This window comes from Lathamus discolor, chromosome 13 (assembly GCF_037157495.1).
Source record: "Lathamus discolor isolate bLatDis1 chromosome 13, bLatDis1.hap1, whole genome shotgun sequence".
Classification (NCBI taxonomy): Eukaryota; Metazoa; Chordata; class Aves; order Psittaciformes; family Psittacidae; genus Lathamus; species Lathamus discolor.
Window position 1 is genome coordinate 2,635,096 of NC_088896.1, and position 20,486 is coordinate 2,655,581.

At 41.0% G+C, this 20,486-nt stretch overlaps 1 protein-coding gene across 5 annotated transcripts; it reads left to right on the plus strand.

Moving 5' to 3' along the window:
• Positions 1-1,043: 1,043 nt before the first annotated feature.
• Positions 1,044-19,943, plus strand: LOC136021496 (myosin-1B-like). 5 transcript variants are annotated; one of them, XM_065693792.1, is made up of 38 exons: positions 1,044-1,247; positions 1,341-1,484; positions 1,578-1,734; positions 2,335-2,362; positions 2,459-2,576; positions 2,656-2,748; positions 2,861-2,924; positions 3,007-3,105; positions 3,210-3,313; positions 3,393-3,531; positions 4,980-5,098; positions 5,197-5,346; positions 5,974-6,144; positions 6,798-7,107; positions 7,761-7,837; positions 8,138-8,225; positions 8,309-8,426; positions 9,278-9,401; positions 9,478-9,614; positions 10,314-10,569; positions 12,299-12,541; positions 12,647-12,823; positions 12,909-13,054; positions 13,144-13,234; positions 13,320-13,709; positions 14,171-14,297; positions 15,177-15,295; positions 15,609-15,805; positions 16,437-16,620; positions 16,707-16,872; positions 17,042-17,166; positions 17,367-17,675; positions 17,825-18,028; positions 18,699-18,824; positions 18,920-19,090; positions 19,177-19,281; positions 19,424-19,519; positions 19,794-19,943. In XM_065693792.1, exons 1-38 carry the CDS (start codon positions 1,044-1,046, stop codon positions 19,941-19,943), a joined length of 5,826 nt encoding a protein of 1,941 aa, XP_065549864.1. The 5 variants fall into 5 exon arrangements, with proteins under 5 accessions (XP_065549864.1, XP_065549865.1, XP_065549866.1 ...); XM_065693793.1 differs by having other exon boundaries at positions 6,798-7,103; positions 7,763-7,837; XM_065693794.1 differs by having other exon boundaries at positions 6,798-7,095.
• Positions 19,944-20,486: the final 543 nt, after the last annotated feature.

Sequence of the window (20,486 nt, forward strand, 5' to 3'; positions counted from 1 at the left end):
GTGGAATGCTGAGTGGAGCAAGGTTTATAAAGTGCAAAAAACCTGTGATCATTAATAAAATATAGTTTCTGTTAGGCTGGACGTACTGTAATGAGGAGTTTGCTAGATGGTAAGGGGTTCAGAAACCAGTTTAAAAATATTCTAAGTTCAGAATGCCTTTCTTGCAATCAAAGTGAAACCATTTTGGAAGGAAAAGTTAACCAATTTTTTGATTTTCATCTAGAGGTCTGGATAGGTGAAGGTATTAATACAGAAATTTGCTTCTTAATTCAGAAAAGCTCCTCAAAATCCAGATTCTAGGTGATGAGCTAGAAAAAAATCAGGCTAAAAAGAATATATACATATAAATTTGTAGCAATATTAATTTTGGAACAATATAAAGTCCAGCTTTTCATGAAACATTTGCATGAAACTTCTCAGTAAAGACAATTATTTTGCAACAATAAACTGGGTTATTGTTTTGTTTCGGGGTTCCTTTTAAAGTAGTGAAGGAATACAAGATTACTTGGTTTCTGTTACAAAGAAAAAAGATCAAAGCGGAGGATATGAGCTTTGTTTGCTAGCAGACGGATCTGTGGAATAATTAAAATATATGACAACTTGAGCTATTATATTACAGGGGAATGTCTTTAGTGAGAAGTGCTAGTAATATTAGCTCTCTGCATATCCAGTGGCTGTGCCTCTTCCAGTGTTCTACTGTAAACAAATCTCAGAGTCTGAAAGGTGGTAAACAAAAAAGACATGAGAGAGCTTTCACAGTACCAGAACTGAGAATACCTAGTGAACACACAGAAAGCATTCCTCTGTAAAAGCTGTCATCCAGGAGGTGTGGACTACATAAAACAGAAATAAAGGCAATAAAATTATAGAACATTGCTATGACTTAGCAGAAAAAGGAGGGAGTCAGTTCAAGCAGTTGATGCCTACAGCAAAGCAGCATTTGATCCATTGCACTGTGGGAGTGTTTCTTCCACCATGTGATATTGTAATGCGTTTTCTACCCTTGCAGATACTTGTTGCAGTACCTCTAGTAAAGACCAGCCATGTCGTCAGATGCTGAGATGGCTGCCTTTGGGGAGGCAGCTCCCTACCTCCGAAAGTCAGAAAAGGAGAGAATAGAGGCCCAGAACAAGCCTTTTGATGCTAAGACATCGGTCTTTGTGGTGCATTCTAAGGAATCCTATGTGAAAGGCAAAATCCAGAGCAAAGAACCAGGGAAGATCACCGTCAAGACTGAAGATGGAGAGGTGAGTTAAATAAAAATTCATAGCTTAAGAATACAAATTAATCATACTGTGGACATTTAGATGTCAATTTTGAATCCTTCTATTTTTTGACAGACCCTGACCGTGAAGGACGATCAGGTCTTTCCCATGAACCCTCCCAAGTACGATAAAATCGAGGACATGGCCATGATGACCCACCTCCATGAACCCGCTGTGCTGTACAACCTCAAAGAGCGTTACGCAGCCTGGATGATCTACGTAAGTACCAGCTGCAGCCTTCCTCTGGGTAGCTGGGAGGAACTGCTCTGCCAGCCTAAGCGGAAGCCAACGTGCTGTCTCCCTTCCCCACAGACCTACTCGGGTCTCTTCTGTGTCACCGTCAACCCCTACAAGTGGCTGCCGGTGTACAACCCGGAGGTGGTGTTGGCCTACCGAGGCAAGAAGCGCCAGGAGGCCCCTCCACACATCTTCTCCATCTCTGACAATGCCTATCAGTTCATGCTGACTGGTGAGTGCTTGATTACCTCACAGCAGTGCAGACCAAACTCCCCACTGACCTCACTGGGGCACTTGACAAGCCAGCTAAAACCACCTCTAAGCTGTGTGACTGAGAGCTTGAGCGAGTTACACAGGAATTAATTTTAAGTGACCCAGAAGAAAGCCTGGACTCAACAATGTGTGTTATTTACACTTTATTGTATGAAATTAATCATTCTCCCACTGCATAAACTACTACTGCACTTTATTTTTATTTCCTGACGGGACAGAAAGACTTACTCTATATAATTCTCTATTTTGGATTCATACAGCCAATATGATTAGATTTCTTGATGAGAACTATGTGCAAGGCAAGAGGGTACACAGATCGTGAGGACCACATGTTTCTTACAGCTCAATTGCCGTAAGAGGCACGCTCCAATGCATTCATTTCAGTTTATACTTTCTACTGTTTGAATATGGAAGGGAATTGGGTAGCCTTGGGCTGCTTGGACCACCACACCTGGACTTGGGGGAAGACCCAACTTCCATTTACGGCTTTATTTCTAATTCAGCCTAATGACCCTTAGGACAACAACTAACACTATGATTCATTTCGCCTCTTTCACAGATCGCGAGAACCAGTCAGTCCTGATCACGTATGTACACTCCCTGCTCTAGTCCCTGCAGGGCTACCTGGTGCCAGGGAACCTCCTGCCTAACCACATGCTCTCTGCTTCTCTTTGGTTGCACAGCGGAGAATCCGGAGCAGGGAAGACTGTGAACACGAAGCGTGTCATCCAGTACTTTGCAACAATTGCAGCGAGTGGGGACAAGAAGAAGGAAGAGCAGCAGACGTCAGGCAAAATGCAGGTGAGATCCTAGGAGCAGGAACCTGCAACTATCAAATTCATTGATGAGCTATATCATGACAACAAGATTTCTATTTTAGGGGACACTTGAGGATCAAATCATCAGTGCCAACCCACTGCTGGAGGCTTTTGGTAATGCCAAGACCGTGAGGAATGACAACTCCTCGCGCTTTGTAAGTTGTCGCCTGGCACTAAATTTCTTCTAGCTGTCAGCACGCTGACTCACATGTTCTTGCTATCAGGATTGATCAAATAGATCTCCACTGGCTTTTCTGCTTCTTTCAGGGTAAGTTCATCAGAATCCATTTTGGTGCCACGGGGAAACTGGCTTCTGCAGACATTGAAACATGTAAGTGGCCCTCCTGGCCTCATCCCTTGCCTTCCAGCCTTCCTCAGTTCTTGCTCTAACTCTGTCCTACCATCCTTGCCAGATCTGCTGGAGAAGTCCAGAGTCACTTTCCAGCTCAAGGCAGAAAGAAGCTACCACATATTCTACCAGATCATGTCCAACAAGAAGCCAGAGCTCATTGGTAGGAAAGATCACTAACTTCTACAGACAAAACTCACGGAACAACATTTAACTCTTTATGTGCTAGCTACCATTGATCTGTATGTGGTTTGCCCTTCTTTCCAGAGATGTTACTGATCACCACCAATCCATATGACTATCTGTATGTGAGTCAAGGTGAGATCACGGTTGCCAGCATTAACGACCAGGAAGAGCTGACGGCCACAGATGTGAGTGGTGCATAGAAGTTATCTTAGGCAGACTCTTACCTTTACCAGGCATGTTATTTACTTGTGATTCTTTTGTTAGAGTGCCATTGACATCCTGGGCTTCGCTCCTGATGAGAAGACAGCCATCTATAAGCTGACAGGGGCTGTCATGCATTATGGCAACCTGAAGTTTAAGCAGAAGCAGCGTGAGGAGCAGGCAGAGCCAGATGGCACAGAAGGTACCAGCACAATCTATACTGGAGCATAGTATAGACCAGAACACTCACTAACACAGGCAGTAAAACTCATGGTCAGAATCATTGACCCAGACTGTCAAGAAGCCAGAATCCTGAAACTGCTCCTCTTTGAGGCTGAAGACAAGTCACAGTGCTTGAATTGAGCATTGTGCTACTTCATTTTACATGGGGTTGCTAAAAAGGAACATCACTTAATGCTGCATCTGTGGCATATAAGTTCTGCATTTTCTGTAGAGTCTCAACATGTCTCAACACATCTCATCACGTCCGTGTTTGAAAAATAGGCATTTAAAGATATGTCTATCAGATTTGCTTTGCCTATAATTGTTCACAGCTGCATTCCTTTAAAAGTTTAAGGAAGTATTTTTATGAAAACAGAGTTATTTACATGTATCGAAAACATGAACTATCAAGGTGTCTTTTCTTCAATTGTTTTTTAATATGTGTGGTTTGAGTGTCTTTTAGAAAAGTAAAGAGAAATGAAAATGGCTGGCAGAAATACAGTTGCAATGAATCTGATAATAATGAACAGTAATAGTAAAATAGGTTACAAATAATAACTGATCATTGCATGAATATAACCAAAAGAAAGAATTACAGATGAATGTAATAGTATTAGATTACTATATAATTATAAAAAAATAACTCTTAAAAAATGAAATAAAATGTAAGTTCCAATTTTGTTCTTGTTTCATACCTTACTTTTTCTATTGATAAATGTACATTAAATAGTTATAAATACCACATAAAATAGAAGCAGCTCAAAATTAGCATCTGTAAATATATATTTATAATTAGGTCTGGGCTTCTTATGTTAATGACTTTGTCAACAATACCTTTGCTTGCTATCATCTTTGCTGTGAGAAGACAGAAAGCAAATTGGAAAGTGATGACAGTGTATATCCAGTGCTACAGTGCCTGTGTTTTATAGTTTAGTTTCAGATACAATGAGAGCTGAAAAAGACCTGTTAGTGTCTCCTTAGGAGGAAATGTGGACCCACTATAAAATTTGTATGAGATACTGTATTCATGCTTTTGCTGTAATACTTCACTAATCTCTCTCTCACTAATGACAGTACAGTTTCACTGACTACAATTTTCAGTACAGTATACTTCAATACCAACCAGTTCCCTTTTCTATTTGTCCAGAAATTTTTACTTCTTTGACCTGCATTCATGGCCCTATGACCTTTTGTCTGTCTGGTCATTTGTTTCAAAAACTTACATGTTTATTGTAAAGGCGTTTAGAAAAATCTTTACATTTACAAATTGTCTAAACTAAATGGGGAAAAAATCAGTAAATTAAGAAAAAATACAATATTTTGAAGTATGTGACAAATATATGTAGCTTCTGCAGAAATTATTCTGAATGACAAGATAGATCTACTGGAGAGTTAATACTCAATCCTGCTGTATGCTTGGTTCCTTAGTTGCTGATAAGGCTGCTTATCTGATGGGTCTGAACTCAGCTGAACTGCTGAAGGCCCTCTGCTACCCACGAGTCAAAGTTGGGAACGAATATGTGACCAAAGGCCAAACCGTGCAGCAGGTAAGAAACAAGTGATTATAGAAAAAAATGACATGAGTTAAAAATTTTGAACTTCCTCTTTTGCTCTGGATGGTAACATTTCTTCTACTTTTCTTTAGGTATACAATTCAGTGGGTGCCTTGGCAAAAGCTGTGTTTGAGAAGATGTTCCTGTGGATGGTTGTTCGTATCAACCAACAGCTGGATACGAAGCAGCCTAGACAGTACTTCATTGGTGTCCTGGACATTGCTGGCTTTGAGATCTTTGATGTAAGGAGAGCGTCTTTATACAGGTTTCCTGAAAGGGGCATTAAGAAATGGGAATAATATTGGGTTGGATTTGTTTGTTTATTTTTAATTAGGGATTGTCTTTATTTATTGGATAAGCCTGACATTCCTGTAGGAATGGCACTCTTCTGGTTCTCATAGTAAGTATTATCTCACTAAGGCTGCAGATTTATAGAGATGTCGACTGTAGCATGCAAATGTGCAAATTGCATTGAAAAGTGCTATGGGGATGTAGAGCAGCTGATAGGTAATAGCAGAAACAGATTTTGAGGAAGTTAAAATATGCCATCTTGAAGGAAGATTTTTTCAATGCTGAAGCCATTGGGAATGCTCTGAATGCTTGTAAATAGATTGACCATATAAACAAATTCAAGCAGATGAAAAGCTGGACTTGGCCTAAGCTCTGTAAATCATTTCATAACTCAGAGATACATTAAGACAGTGCTAGGGTCTGAAAGGGTAGATTAGAGGATGGACTGTGCCAGACACCTGTCCAGTCCCATGACTAGAAATTCAGGACCTCAAACATGGGTTATAAATAAAACCTACTGGAAGATGAAAAGTGTTTCTGAAACTGAACACAAGCTTGTAAATCTCTGAATTCTGCAGTTCAACAGCCTGGAGCAGCTGTGCATCAACTTCACCAATGAGAAACTCCAACAGTTCTTCAACCATCACATGTTTGTGCTGGAGCAGGAGGAGTACAAGAAGGAAGGAATTGATTGGGAGTTCATTGACTTTGGGATGGACCTGGCTGCCTGCATTGAGCTCATTGAGAAGGTTCTGGGCCCTACACACTTAATAGTTTTCCAGATGTAAAATGTAAAAGAAGTCTTCAGTGCTCAAATTAGATCACTCTAATGTGTGGCATCTACACTTAGCGAGCACTTACCATCATTTTTTCACATACATTTTAATTTGTCTGTTACTACACTGTTTGTGGGATAGTACGTATGACCTAAATGGGGCAAAAATGTCAGTCCTAGCCACTGTTCTGGAGTTCTTACTCAAATTTGTGTATTTATTAATGCATGCTGAGTGAGTAAATGCACTGAGCAACTTCTGGTTTAATATATATATAAAGAAATTTTTTTGTCTTCTTTCCAAGAAAAAGCATTAAGGAAGTGTAAACCCTTATGTCTGAATGCTGTTAATGTAATTTCTTTTGCTTTCCATCTTCAGCTATCATGCACATAGTGTATTTCTAGATGCTAGGTCCTTATTACATCACAAGTCTGAAACTTATTGATGAACTTGTTTTCATATAACTGATGGCATATCCACTAACAAAATGCCAATTCTGGAAGAACATAAGATTACACATTCTGAGGAGGATTTTTTTATGAATTTTATCTTCCATTCCTCTCTCATATACATTCTGTCTGCTTCTTGCTTCCACACTTTCATTCATCACGTGTTGCTACTTCTTCCAGCCCATGGGCATCTTCTCCATCCTGGAAGAGGAGTGCATGTTCCCCAAGGCAACTGACACCTCTTTCAAGAACAAGCTCTATGACCAACATCTGGGAAAGTCCAACAACTTCCAGAAGCCTAAACCTGCCAAAGGCAAGGCTGAGGCTCACTTCTCCCTGGTGCACTATGCTGGCACGGTGGACTACAACATCACTGGCTGGCTTGAGAAGAACAAGGATCCCTTGAATGAAAGTGTTGTGGGGCTCTACCAGAAGTCATCCCTGAAGACACTGGCCTTACTCTTCGCCTCTGTTGGTGGCGGGGAAGCAGGTGATTCCTTTTAAATAAGTTGTATTATAATTCACAAAAAAAAAAAAAATTGCAATAACATTTTGAAATAACATTTAAGATTTAAAAACTGAAAACTCCAAATCTCATCTAACTTTTGGAACTCAGTCAGTCAGACTAATAAAGGATATTACATTTCCCTAGAAACCTTAATAGATCTGTAGGTTTTAAGACCAGACAGCGGTACTACGGCATTAACATTGACTAGCCAACAAACCAGATTTCTGTGATATGGGGCATTCACAAATACTTCAAGAACTAAATCAAATGTATCAATGTGCTGCTAAATTTATGCACATCCTTAGATGTAAAGATACATAAAGACTGCATTTAGTATATTCACTAGGGGTGTACTTAAATCCTTAAATATCTTACTATGCAAAGTGTTACAGTTTATGTTCGCATTTTCTGAACTTCAACTTGAAGACATTAGATGTCATTATGCTATCATCTGAACAAGTCAAGTCTCCCATTGTATCTTTTATGAGTCTCCCTTTGTAACACTGTATACATTTGCAAATTTTGATCATGTTATTATATTTTCTATATTTTAAGATGAGCACAGAGGTTTTTTCAGATTCTAACTGCATGCTTTTGATGTTATTCTCTGTTTCAAAAATTACATTACTGTTTAGAGAGTGGTGGTGGTGGCGGCAAGAAGGGTGCCAAGAAGAAGGGTGCTTCTTTCCAAACTGTCTCAGCTGTTTTCCGGGTACAGTAGAATAATCATTATAACTTTCTCATTTTCTGAAAAGAAGATAGAAAATCTGGTTCAGAAAAGTTTTAGATTAATTTCATATGCAAAATATTTATGGTCAGAAAAAATAAAAGCATGTGCTTCTTAATAAAGGATTCTCATTGAATCCTCAGAAGTATTCTTTCAGAACTGCATGAAAATTTGATAAAAAAGAAAATACTGCTGATGGGTTTATTGCAGCATCTTTACTCCATCTGTTAGTGATATTGTACACATGACATTCTTCCACTTAAGTCTTTGCTCTTGCTCTTCAAGGAGAATTTAAACAAGCTGATGAGCAATCTGCGAAGCACACATCCTCATTTTGTGCGATGCCTCATTCCTAATGAAACAAAAACACCTGGTAAGTTGTTAAAGTTCAAAGATACGATAAATTTCTTCTCCATGCAGTACAATGAATTAGCAATTCATTATGTCATTTATTAGGTGCCATGGAACATGAGCTGGTGCTGCATCAGTTGCGGTGTAACGGTGTGCTGGAAGGGATTAGAATTTGCAGGAAAGGATTCCCCAGCAGAATAGTCTACGCAGACTTCAAGCAAAGGTCAGATTCCATGCCATCCACTCTCCACCATATCCACAAATGCTGAATAACTTGCATTTCCCGATTATTTTAACTACTGTGGGAGTTACAAGAGGAGTTTATTGTACCTACATTTTAGGCATAAAAAGGTCAATGGTCCAAGTTAGTCATCCAGTTTCTTTCTATAGCTAACTAAAAGAAGAGGCATTTTTTAATTATTTATTCCTGTCCTTGATTCACATTCTGATATGGGATAAGGCATTTTTTAATTAACTATCCAGAAATGAAGTTGACTAACTCTGACTTATTTAACTTCTAGGCAAGTTAAAGAAGGTAACTTGCAGCCATCAGCAGAGAAATGTGAATAAAGAATCTATAGCATATTCTAGACTAACTTGTTGGAAAATTAAATAAAAAGATCTCTCTCCTTGTTCTGTATCAGCAGTACTCACATAGTACATACTGCCAATATTTTGGATGAAGTATGGTTTCTCTTCTCCCTGTATTTTGTTCTTGCACATAAAGTTCAACTAGATGACCTCAAGGTCCTTTCCAACCCTAACCACTCTATGATTCTATTTTGAGATGAGGCATTAGGTAACAGGGCATGTGAAATATGTCAGTTCCCAATACAAATCTGTACCCATTCTGTGTCAAGAATTTGTGGACTAAGAAAAGTGCAAATTTTTCTCAAAAATGTATGTTTACCCAAGCAAATGTGATTTCTAAAGAATGGAACAGAGTTCAGACTTATTCACCTCTCTTCCTCTCTTGGTCTCTCTTCCAAGAATCTTAACAATGGCATCAGTTGGTACAGGTTTGATTGAGCTTTCAGGAATCTGAATTTCTTCAAATTCTGCTTCATCCCATAGGTACAAGGTGCTTAATGCCAGTGCAATCCCAGAGGGACAGTTCATGGACAACAAGAAGGCTTCTGAGAAGCTCCTTGGATCCATTGATGTGGACCACACCCAGTACAAATTGGGTCACACAAAGGTACAAATACTGCTTGACTGATGTATTGCTCCTGCTCTACCTGTCAGTGATGTGTAGCAACATTCCCTTTCTCGAGGTGTTCTTCAAAGCTGGGCTGCTGGGACTCCTGGAGGAGATGAGGGATGAGAAGCTGGTACAGCTCATCACCCACACACAAGCCATGTGCAGGGGCTACCTGATGAGACTGGAGTTCAAGAAAATGATGGATAGGAGGTAGATACTTTTTTGGCTTGCTGGGTCAATCCTCATAAGATATCAATGACATGAACAAAACTGAAAACAATCTTCTTCTCACCAAATCTCATTTACTTATCATTAATTCAATTTACCAATAAGGATGTATTTGGGAGCATACCCTTGCAGTAGATGAAGAGTATAAAATCCTGATACAGGGGAAACATCACCATTTTTAACTTATATCACCCTTTTTTTTCCTACATTCAGTAAATGGTTACATTATACGTATGTCCAGAAACCAGATATCTAGTAAAGCTGATTATTTTAAGTCACCTTTATAATCAAAGGTGAGAAGGACATAATTTTAGCGCAAGAGAAGTGTACTCTTCCCTTGGATAACTTTTGTGAAAGAAATCAAGTCAGGTTCTGGAGCTGTTCCATTTTTTACCGTGAAAGTAAGCCAAACATCTTTCAACAGTCTTCATAAGTACTTCAAAAGTGTTCATAACATTTGATAATCTGCATCACACTATGGAGTTTTCCTCATGTATGTACTTATATTAAATATCCTAATTATAGTTAAGAAATATATATTTAATAATATATAATATTTTATATGCACAGTGATACATGGAACTGTAAAGTACATAGAACGTCATGTTATATGTGTCAAGATATATGATTAAATATGTATTATAAATTTAACAGAAGATAACATTTTTTATTACCTTTCAGGGAGTCCATCTTCTGCATTCAGTACAATGTTCGTGCATTCATGAATGTGAAGCACTGGCCCTGGATGAAGCTGTTCTTTAAGATCAAGCCCTTGCTGAAGAGTGCGGAATCTGAGAAAGAGATGGCCAACATGAAGGAAGAGTTTGAGAAAACCAAGGAAGAGCTTGCAAAATCTGAGGCAAAGAGAAAGGAGCTGGAGGAGAAAATGGTGAAACTCGTGCAAGAGAAAAATGATCTGCAGCTCCAAGTGCAGGCTGTGAGTATTCTTAATGTTTTTGGCTTGTAATGTCATCTCTAAAATGATTCCAAAGGTTTCAGTAAGAGGCACATTATCACAAACAGTATTTCTTTTTAAAATGTATTTTATAAAATAGCAAGGAAAATCTAGAAATATTAATCAGTTCACAATGAATTATTGAATCTGGCTCCTTATATTTTCAATAAAGAGAAAAATCATCACTTTCCAGTGAGCAAATACTATGTTTTACAGTATGACATTTTTAAATATGTGTGGCACATATGTGCTATATAATTCTTATGTCTTATAATCTGATCAGTGAAGGTAGTCTAGAGGTTCCATTAACACCTTTTACTTGGACAATCACAAGGGGATTCAGGTGGAGTAGGAGGGTGTGATATTGTCAGGGATTTCTCTAGCAATTATTGTCCCTGTCTCCTCTGGAAAAACAGTGATAGAAGTGGAGTCCTCCCCTTTTTCTCTGAAATAAAAAAGTAACAACAATAATCCTCTTAAAACTGACTTTACAAGCAAGGATTACAATTCATCTGACCCCATTTTGATGTCTACACTTTTAAAGTCTACATATGAGCTAGCAGCCTCAGCTACTCTGCTCTTCATCAACGAGAAATTCATCGTTTTAGAGTGTATTACAATTGGTTTAAAGATGTAATATTTTTTTGTTGTTGAATGGACTGTATCTTGATATCATGGCAGACATCTAAATCTACACAAGACAAACCGCAACCTAGTTATCTTGTACTATAAAAAGTCTTCTGCCTGGGTAGTACCATTGCTCTTCACTAGAACTAAGAGAAGAACAAGCAGTATTTAGACAATAAATATTACTTCTTAATAAATTTAATCTTAAAATGCATGGAAACCCAGGTAATTCATACTGCCCTGATATACACAGTTCTCCCTTCCAAACTGTTCTTCTTGACCACAAGGGCTAGAAAAAGGCCTGATTCAACTACTCTCTTTGAAACAGAGATCTTAGCACAAAGTTGTCCAAAACCAAAAATTAAATTCATGCTCAGTAAATCTTTTTGGAACAGTTTTAATACAGTATTCTCAGCTAAATGTTTCAGGTTTTAAAGACTGTATCCTACAAAATCTGCCTACATCATAGAATAATAAAATCATTGAACAGCTTGAGTCAGAAGGGACCTTAAAGCTCATCCAGTTCCAACCCCCGGCCACGAGCAGGGACACCTTCCACTAGAGCAGCTTGCTCCAAGCCCCTGGGTCCAATCTGGCCTTGAGCACTGCCAGGGATGGGGCAGCCACAGCTTCTCTGGGCAACCTGTACCAGTGTCACACCATGCTCATAATGAAGAATTTTTTCCTAATATGTAATCTGAATAATGATCACATCTAGATGGTCTCTTAAGTAGAAGACTATACCACTTTACAGTCGAGTCAAATGCAACATCAGTAAAACAATGAAAAGTTGCAAGGGTGATATTGCTTTATCTGATATCAGGAGATATACTCAAATTAATTCTAGATTTGCATGAGCAATTAAAAAATTTTAAAATTTTAAAAAATCCTAAGAGTCTCTATCTATAATGTGATAATATATTAATTTATTTTCTGGGATGGATGTAGTCCAAACCAAACAGATACTGAACAGTAACGAATTTTAACTACAAAGGACTTCTTTGAAAATAAGAATTCATGGTTTGAAAATCGAAAAGAAAAAACACTTATGTAGAACTACTTTATTTAACTGAATCCTGTGTAGGAAGCTGATAGTTTAGCTGATGCAGAGGAAAGATGTGAACAGCTCATCAAAGCAAAAATCCAGTTGGAAGGCAAAATTAAGGAGCTGACAGAGAGAGCAGAAGAGGAAGAAGAGATGAATGCTGAGCTGACAGCCAAGAAGAGGAAACTGGAGGATGAATGCTCAGAGTTGAAGAAAGATATTGATGACCTTGAGTTAACACTGGCCAAGGTTGAGAAGGAAAAACATGCCACTGAAAACAAGGTATAAGGCAGAACCTGTCACTCATGCTCCAGAAAAGAGCCCTGTGCTCTTACAGGACTTCTGTACCTACTTCCTTTGTTTTCACTTCCTCCTTTCTTCTCAAAGGTGAAAAACCTCACAGAGGAGATGGCAGCCTTAGATGAGAATATCAGCAAGCTGACAAAAGAGAAGAAAGCCCTCCAAGAGGCCCATCAGCAGACACTGGATGACCTGCAGGCAGAAGAGGACAAAGTCAATACACTGACCAAAGCTAAGACCAAGCTGGAGCAACAAGTGGATGATGTAAGCACACAGGCATACAGCAAGAACAAGGCAGGTATGGGGGTAGATCTGGTGGACAGAGAATTGATGGTCTTGTTAATTTCAGCTGGAAGGGTCCCTGGAGCAAGAGAAGAAACTGCGCATGGACCTTGAGAGAGCCAAGAGGAAACTTGAAGGAGACCTGAAGCTGGCCCAGGACAACATCATGGATTTGGAAAATGATAAGCAGCAACTGGATGAGAAACTCAAGAAGTAAGTGTGGCTGTGGGGCACCTGAGAGCTGGTCTATTGCACTTGTCTTTTTTTTCTTTCAGCTCTAACACAGTTTTCTTTGCCCAAAGGAAAGACTTTGAAATCAGCCAGATCCAGAGCAAAATTGAGGATGAACAAGCCCTGGGCATGCAATTGCAGAAGAAGATTAAAGAATTGCAGGCAAGTCTCGGTTCCTTGTCCTCTCCCTTCCACCTGGGTCAGGTAAGAGGAGACATTGGTGTGAATGGTCTCTGGTGTTCCCCAGGCTCGTATTGAGGAACTGGAGGAGGAAATTGAGGCAGAGCGAGCCTCTCGGGCAAAAGCAGAGAAGCATCGGTCTGACCTCTCGAGGGAGCTGGAGGAGATCAGCGAGCGCCTGGAAGAAGCAGGAGGGGCTACAGCAGCTCAGATCGAGATGAACAAGAAGCGTGAGGCCGAGTTCCAGAAGATGCGTCGTGACCTCGAAGAGGCCACCCTGCAGCACGAAGCCACGGCTGCTGCCCTGCGCAAGAAGCACGCGGACAGCACCGCTGAGCTTGGGGAGCAGATCGACAACCTGCAGCGAGTGAAGCAGAAGCTGGAGAAAGAGAAGAGTGAGCTGAAGATGGAGATCGACGACCTGGCCAGTAACATGGAGTCCGTCTCCAAAGCCAAGGTACACAAATACCTTCTAGATATTTCTGCCTCAAAAGAATATTTCTTTGTGGTGATTCAAATATAAGCAAGTATTTGTATTTTAACTTAGAAATTTAAGTTAGTCATGCTTAAAAAGAAATAGTTGCAGTCCATCATCTGAACTGAATTCTATATTTCTGTAGTAGTATAAGTATATATTATAACCTTTGGTTGACAACCAAAACAATTCATTTGCAGTACCTAACCTAAAGAACTATAGGAACTCATTTCCTGGTTCAGAATATTATATGAAATGAAAGGCACTGATCTTGTCACTTCTTTGTTTCTCCTAAAATAGAAATTACTTCTACCTTACCCTTTTCTTATCATTCCTTCATTCCTATAATTGGCGTTATTTTTGGCCCTTGAGAAGACTTGAAATTCTCGGTAATTATGTGTTGAACCACCAATCATCTTTCATTCTGTTTTTCATGAAAACAGGCAAATCTGGAGAAGATGTGTCGCTCCCTAGAAGATCAGCTTAGTGAGATTAAGACAAAGGAGGAGGAACAACAGCGCACAATTAACGACATTAGTGCTCAGAGAGCACGGCTGCAAACAGAATCTGGTAAGATATCTGCAGGATTTAAAGAGAAAACTATATGATATGAGGCTTAAAAAAATGGTCAGAAAGATCAGGGAGTCTTGCTGGAACCACAGTTCAACACGAAACAGAAATGTGCTCTTGTGACAAATGCAGGCAACAGAATCTCAAGATGCAGGAGAAGTGCTGACAGCAGGTTAAAAGGGATGATCCTTCTCCCTGCTTGGCACAGGTGAAGGCCCACGTGGGGTGCTGCCTGTGCTAGGCTACCCATACCAGAGAGATACAGACATCCTGAAGCAGGACCAGTAACATGGACTGGAACAAACAGTGGCTGGAACAACCTTCACAGGGGTGTGGTAGAGTCTGATCACTGGAGGTTTCCAAGACCTGACTGGAGAGGGTGCCACATAACCATATCTAGGTGCTCTTTCCCGTGAAAGGTCTCTTCCAAATGGGACTGTTCTATAATTCTATGACTGGAGTTTCAAAGAAACTTCATAACCTCACCTTCATAACTTCATAGCTTCATCTACTTCATAACTTAGACTTCATCATTCTTCTCCCGGCCACATACGGGAGAGGACAGGGGTATACCTGAGCACATACACAGTATAGTACTAATTCTGAAAGCTTGAGGCTTGAAGTGACCATGGGACTTAGTGCAAACATACATTAAGACTAGTCAGATATTGGAAAAAGGGCATGATGTATCCCATTTCTGGCCTCCAAGATAAATACTTCGGCATCCTCAGAGATACGGATAGGTATAAGCAATTAGAATTCCATGTAAGAAATAAAATTATGTTAAACTCCAAATATTTTTATATGCATTTAATTATCAAGGTTGGCACTTTTCAGTAAGTCATAAAAAGGCTCCTTTACTCATCTGACCCCTCTCAGGGGAATATTCACGCCAGGTGGAGGAGAAAGATGCTCTGATTTCTCAGCTGTCAAGAGGCAAGCAGGCTTTCACCCAACAGATTGAGGAGCTCAAGAGGCACCTAGAGGAAGAGATCAAGGTGAGAAAGCTTCCCAGTCTTCTCCATTGGATTTCTCCTGTCCAGGAGGGGCTTCAGATACATATGAAATCACAGAATGAACATGAGGGAGAAAAAAAACACTTGGGTAATGCAGTCAACTGTTCTCGTACTAGCTTTGCTCTACCTTCCCTACAGCCTAGTCATTAGTTCTTCTGCAGGTTCCCAGATCTTCCTTTCTCCTTCAGTACCTTGCCATCATTCTCACAATAGTATAATCCAGCACCCATGTATACTTCAGCCAGATTTACAAGGGTGTTTCTATTCACTGCCACCCTCAATTCTTTCTCCACAGGCCAAGAATGCGCTGGCCCACGCCTTGCAGTCTGCTCGTCACGACTGTGACTTGCTCCGGGAACAATATGAGGAGGAGCAGGAAGCCAAGGGGGAGCTGCAGCGTGCCCTGTCCAAGGCCAACAGCGAAGTGGCCCAGTGGAGAACCAAATACGAGACAGACGCCATTCAGCGCATGGAGGAGATGGAGGAAGCCAAGTACGTGGGGAAGCTGGGCAGGGCTGGCAGAGACTGAGGATGGAAATTTGAGAAGACCACTGTGATATTGTGAGGAAGAAATTAATTCTCTGCTTTAGGAAGGGCTGGCAGGAAGAGAGAGAACATAACCAAGAACAGGTATGCAAAGGTGGAAAGCAGAATCAGCAAAGCTGTTCAGAGGCAGAATAGAATCATAGAATCATGGAATCATAGAACAGTTAGGGTTGGAAAGGACCTCAAGATCATCCAGTTCCAACCCCCCTGCCATGGGCAGGGACACCTCACACTAAACAATCTCACCCAAGGCTTCATCCAACCTGGCCTTGAACACTGCCAGGGATGGAGCACTCACAATCTCCCTGGGCAACCTATTCCTGTGCGTCACCACCCTAACAGAGCTAGCAGAGACATGCTGACGTGAGAAGCAGAGTGAACAGAGGAGAATGAATTCTCTGAGCACTGTATTTAGACATAGAAATACAGTGGCTTTTGGGGAGAGGTCCTATACTTCTGTGTAAATGAGAATCACACGAAACAAAGTGGCATAGGGTGCTCCTCTGAAAAACGTATTGGCTGCACACCAGAGGCTCCTATTTGCTTCCTCATCTGGACATGTGTTTACACATTGCAGAAAGAAGCTGGCACAGCGCCTGCAAGATGCAGAGGAACATGTTGAAGCTGTCAATGCCAAATGTGCCTCCCTGGAAAAGACAAAGCAGAGGCTGCAGAATGAAGTGGAGGACCTGATGATTGATGTGGAGAGATCCAATGCTGCCTGTGCAGCTCTGGATAAGAAGCAGAAGAACTTTGACAAGGTCTTTTGGGCTCCAGACTGGGGGCTCCTAGATAGAGCATCCCCTCCTGGTTGTCACAACCATACTGACACCCTGTTTCTCTTCAGATCCTGGCAGAATGGAAGCAGAAGTATGAGGAAACCCAGGCTGAGCTGGAAGCCTCCCAGAAGGAGGCCCGCTCTCTCAGCACAGAGCTGTTTAAGATGAAGAATGCCTATGAGGAGTCCTTGGACCACTTGGAAACGCTCAAGCGCGAGAACAAGAACTTGCAGCGTAAGTGCCTGGCCCTCTGCTGCTGGCAGGGCTTTCTGAGCACCCACCAGTACCCACTGCTTCCCATGGGTCTGTGCCTGCAGGTGGGCAAAGATGCCTGTCACGGTGTGTGAGGGCCCTTCCCATTCTGCTCTGTGGCCAACCATGCCATTGGTCCTTGTTCCCACAGAGGAGATCTCCGACCTCACGGAGCAGATTGCCGAGGGAGGAAAAGCGATTCATGAGCTGGAGAAAGTCAAGAAGCAGATTGAGCAGGAGAAATCTGAGCTCCAAGCCTCGCTGGAGGAAGCTGAGGTACACAGCATTATTTGTTGCTATTTACACATCTTGGATCTCTATCTCATTACGAGTACTATCAATTCATTCTCAGACTTGAGGAAATGAGTGTTTGCATCAAAGTGTTAAATATTATTTAAACATGGCTCTTCATTTTACTCGGAGCTTCAGGTTAAGCATTTGCCACAGAGGAATTGTTCTAATTTACTCTTGTCCAGGCATCCCTTGAACATGAAGAGGGAAAGATCCTGCGCCTCCAACTTGAGCTCAACCAGGTAAAGACTGAGATTGACAGGAAGATAGCAGAGAAAGATGAGGAGATTGACCAGATGAAGAGAAACCACCTCAGAATCGTGGAGTCCATGCAGAGCACCCTGGATGCTGAAATCAGGAGCAGGAATGAAGCCTTGCGGCTGAAGAAGAAGATGGAGGGAGACCTGAATGAAATGGAAATCCAGCTCAGCCATGCCAACCGCTTGGCTGCTGAGGCACAAAAGAACCTGAGAAACACACAGGGAGTGCTCAAGGTACGGCACAACGGAAGAGGTGCTCACTGGTTTATGAATAAGATAAATATTTCCCTGTTGTACAATTCTATCAGATCTATAACTATGTGAAAATAGGAAAATGAAAATAGGAAAATATACTCCATAGCCTTTCTTGTCTTTCTTTCCAGGATACTCAGATACACTTGGATGATGCTCTCAGGGCACAGGAGGACCTGAAGGAGCAGGTGGCCATGGTGGAGCGCAGAGCAAACCTGTTGCAGGCTGAAGTTGAGGAGCTACGGGCAGCCCTGGAGCAGACGGAGCGGACGAGAAAGGTGGCTGAGCAGGAACTGATGGATGCAAGCGAGAGAGCTCAGCTCCTCCATACCCAGGTCAGTGCAGAAATATATTTAGTATTTATACCTTTTCTCCATACAGATAAAATAACTGAAGACTGACTGAACTGTAACATTGCTAAAATACACTGTAATTTTCACTCTGTGGATAACAAATATTAAGCGTGATTTTTTCAGCTGCGGGTATGAATTTCTCTAGACTACAGTGCAGATACCTTAAAAGTAGTAAATTTCAGAGAGATATGTGAGGTTCTTACCCTACAACTCAATTGAGTTTAACAGGTTTCAGGTTTACTTTTAAGACTGTAAAGTCAAAGTTAGGATGATCATTAACAAAACGGGAATACACTAATACAGTTACTGACATCATCTAACACTGTCATAATAAGCATTCTGTATCGCCATTTAAAAGTTTTACTGCCACAAGATTGATAACTGTAAGGAAATATTACATCTTTTATCTTTATAAGTCTAAATTTCTTCTCTGTTGACTGAAAATCTGTGAGGAAAGACTTTATGGAGGATGTTCTTGAAATACTGAAGCATATCATGGCTGAGAAACAGCTGCGAGAGCAGATCCTTTAGAACAGAATCCGATGTGACCTGATGGTGCAATTTACATTAAAAAACAATATTTATGCAGTATTCTTGATATAATATCACAAGGTAACAAAAAGAAAATGGTCATGTTGATGCTCTTCAATAGAACACCAGTTTGATCAACACCAAGAAGAAGCTGGAAGCAGACATTGCCCAAATTCAGGGTGAGATGGAGGATACTGTCCAGGAAGCCCGCAATGCTGAAGAGAAGGCCAAGAAGGCCATCACAGATGTGAGTGGGGAGCTCCTTTCATTGCTGGTAATGGATATATTCTCTGCAAAAATGTCTCCTGCCCCAAAATGCCATTGGCCCATTGCTCTCCTCAGGCAGCCATGATGGCAGAAGAGCTGAAGAAGGAGCAGGACACCAGCGCCCACCTGGAGAGGATGAAGAAGAACCTGGACCAGACAGTGAAGGACCTGCAGCTCCGTCTGGATGAGGCTGAGCAGTTGGCACTAAAGGGAGGCAAGAAGCAAATCCAGAAGCTGGAGGCCAGAGTGCGTAGGGCTGGTGTTTGTGCAAGAGTGAGCATGTCCCCTGGAGAGATAGCAGGGAAGCTCCAAAGATGGGCTTGTGATTGCAGGTGCGGGAGCTGGAAGGGGAGGTTGATGCTGAGCAGAAGCGCAGCGCTGAAGCCGTGAAGGGTGTGCGCAAGTATGAGAGAAGGGTGAAGGAGCTGACCTACCAGGTAAGGCAGGAGGTGTCCTTGGGCTCACACACCCTCATCCCAGAAAACCAAAGCTATTTCAATGCAATCCTGGACAAAATGCTGTTCTGTGGTGTGGAAAAACTAATAATTCACTTTCTTTACTGTTTGCCAACCACTCTAGTCTGAGGAAGACCGGAAGAATATTCTCAGGCTCCAAGATCTAGTGGACAAGCTGCAAATGAAAGTGAAATCTTACAAGAGACAAGCTGAGGAGGCTGTAAGTATTACTGAGTGCAGAGTCAGTCTCCATCCACATGGAGGGGGAATTCTGTATTGGTGTTTTACCCTGCACTGTCCTTGCAAGTGTTCACAAACCATGTAGAAGAGGCCCTTAGTGATATGGTTTAATAGTGGCCTTGGCACTGCTGCGGTAAAGCACTTGGTGATCTTGGACTTGATGACCTTAAAGGTCTTTTACAACCCAATTGATTCTGTGATTCTTTAATTATGAAATATTTTTAAAGCTATTTTATCTCTCTTTTTATCCCCAGGAGGAGCTGTCCAATGTCAACCTCTCCAAGTTCCGCAAGATCCAGCACAAGCTGGAGGAAGCTGAGGAGCGGGCTGACATTGCAGAGTCCCAGGTCAACAAGCTCCGAGCCAAGAACCGTGAAATTGGCAAGGCAGAAGGTGAAGAGTAAATGCCTCAAGTGGTGCGAAGTGAAAGAGAATTGCACAAAATGTGAAATTCTATCACTTTGACTTTGTAATCACGGCTTACTCCTTTACCAAGATAATTAACAAGTAGACAATAAAAATTGTAGAGATTTTCTCAAGGAAATAATGGTTCACCTTTGTATTTTGATTATTATCCTGAATTCTTTATTTCTAGGTTAATTTGTTTTTCTAATTTATTTAAATTCATCCAATTAAAAACTTGTTTCAGGTATTTTCAGTGTTTCAACCACTGTAAAAATGGTGTTTTGAGACATCTTGCTTCATTCTCATCATGGAATTTCATCTGATTTCATTATGGCAGAAATCACTGACTGTTCTATTAAATCACGTAGAAGATTTATCTTAATAGAAATAAATCTTCTTCAAGATTTACAAGAAGATAATTTTTGGGTTAAACGTCTTCAGTCCTTCAAGGTACTTTGAAACATATTTTAGAAGGCATTTAAACCTAAAATGAGGTCTACTTTAAAGTTGCATTCATGAAAGTGATGTGCAAGCCAACATTC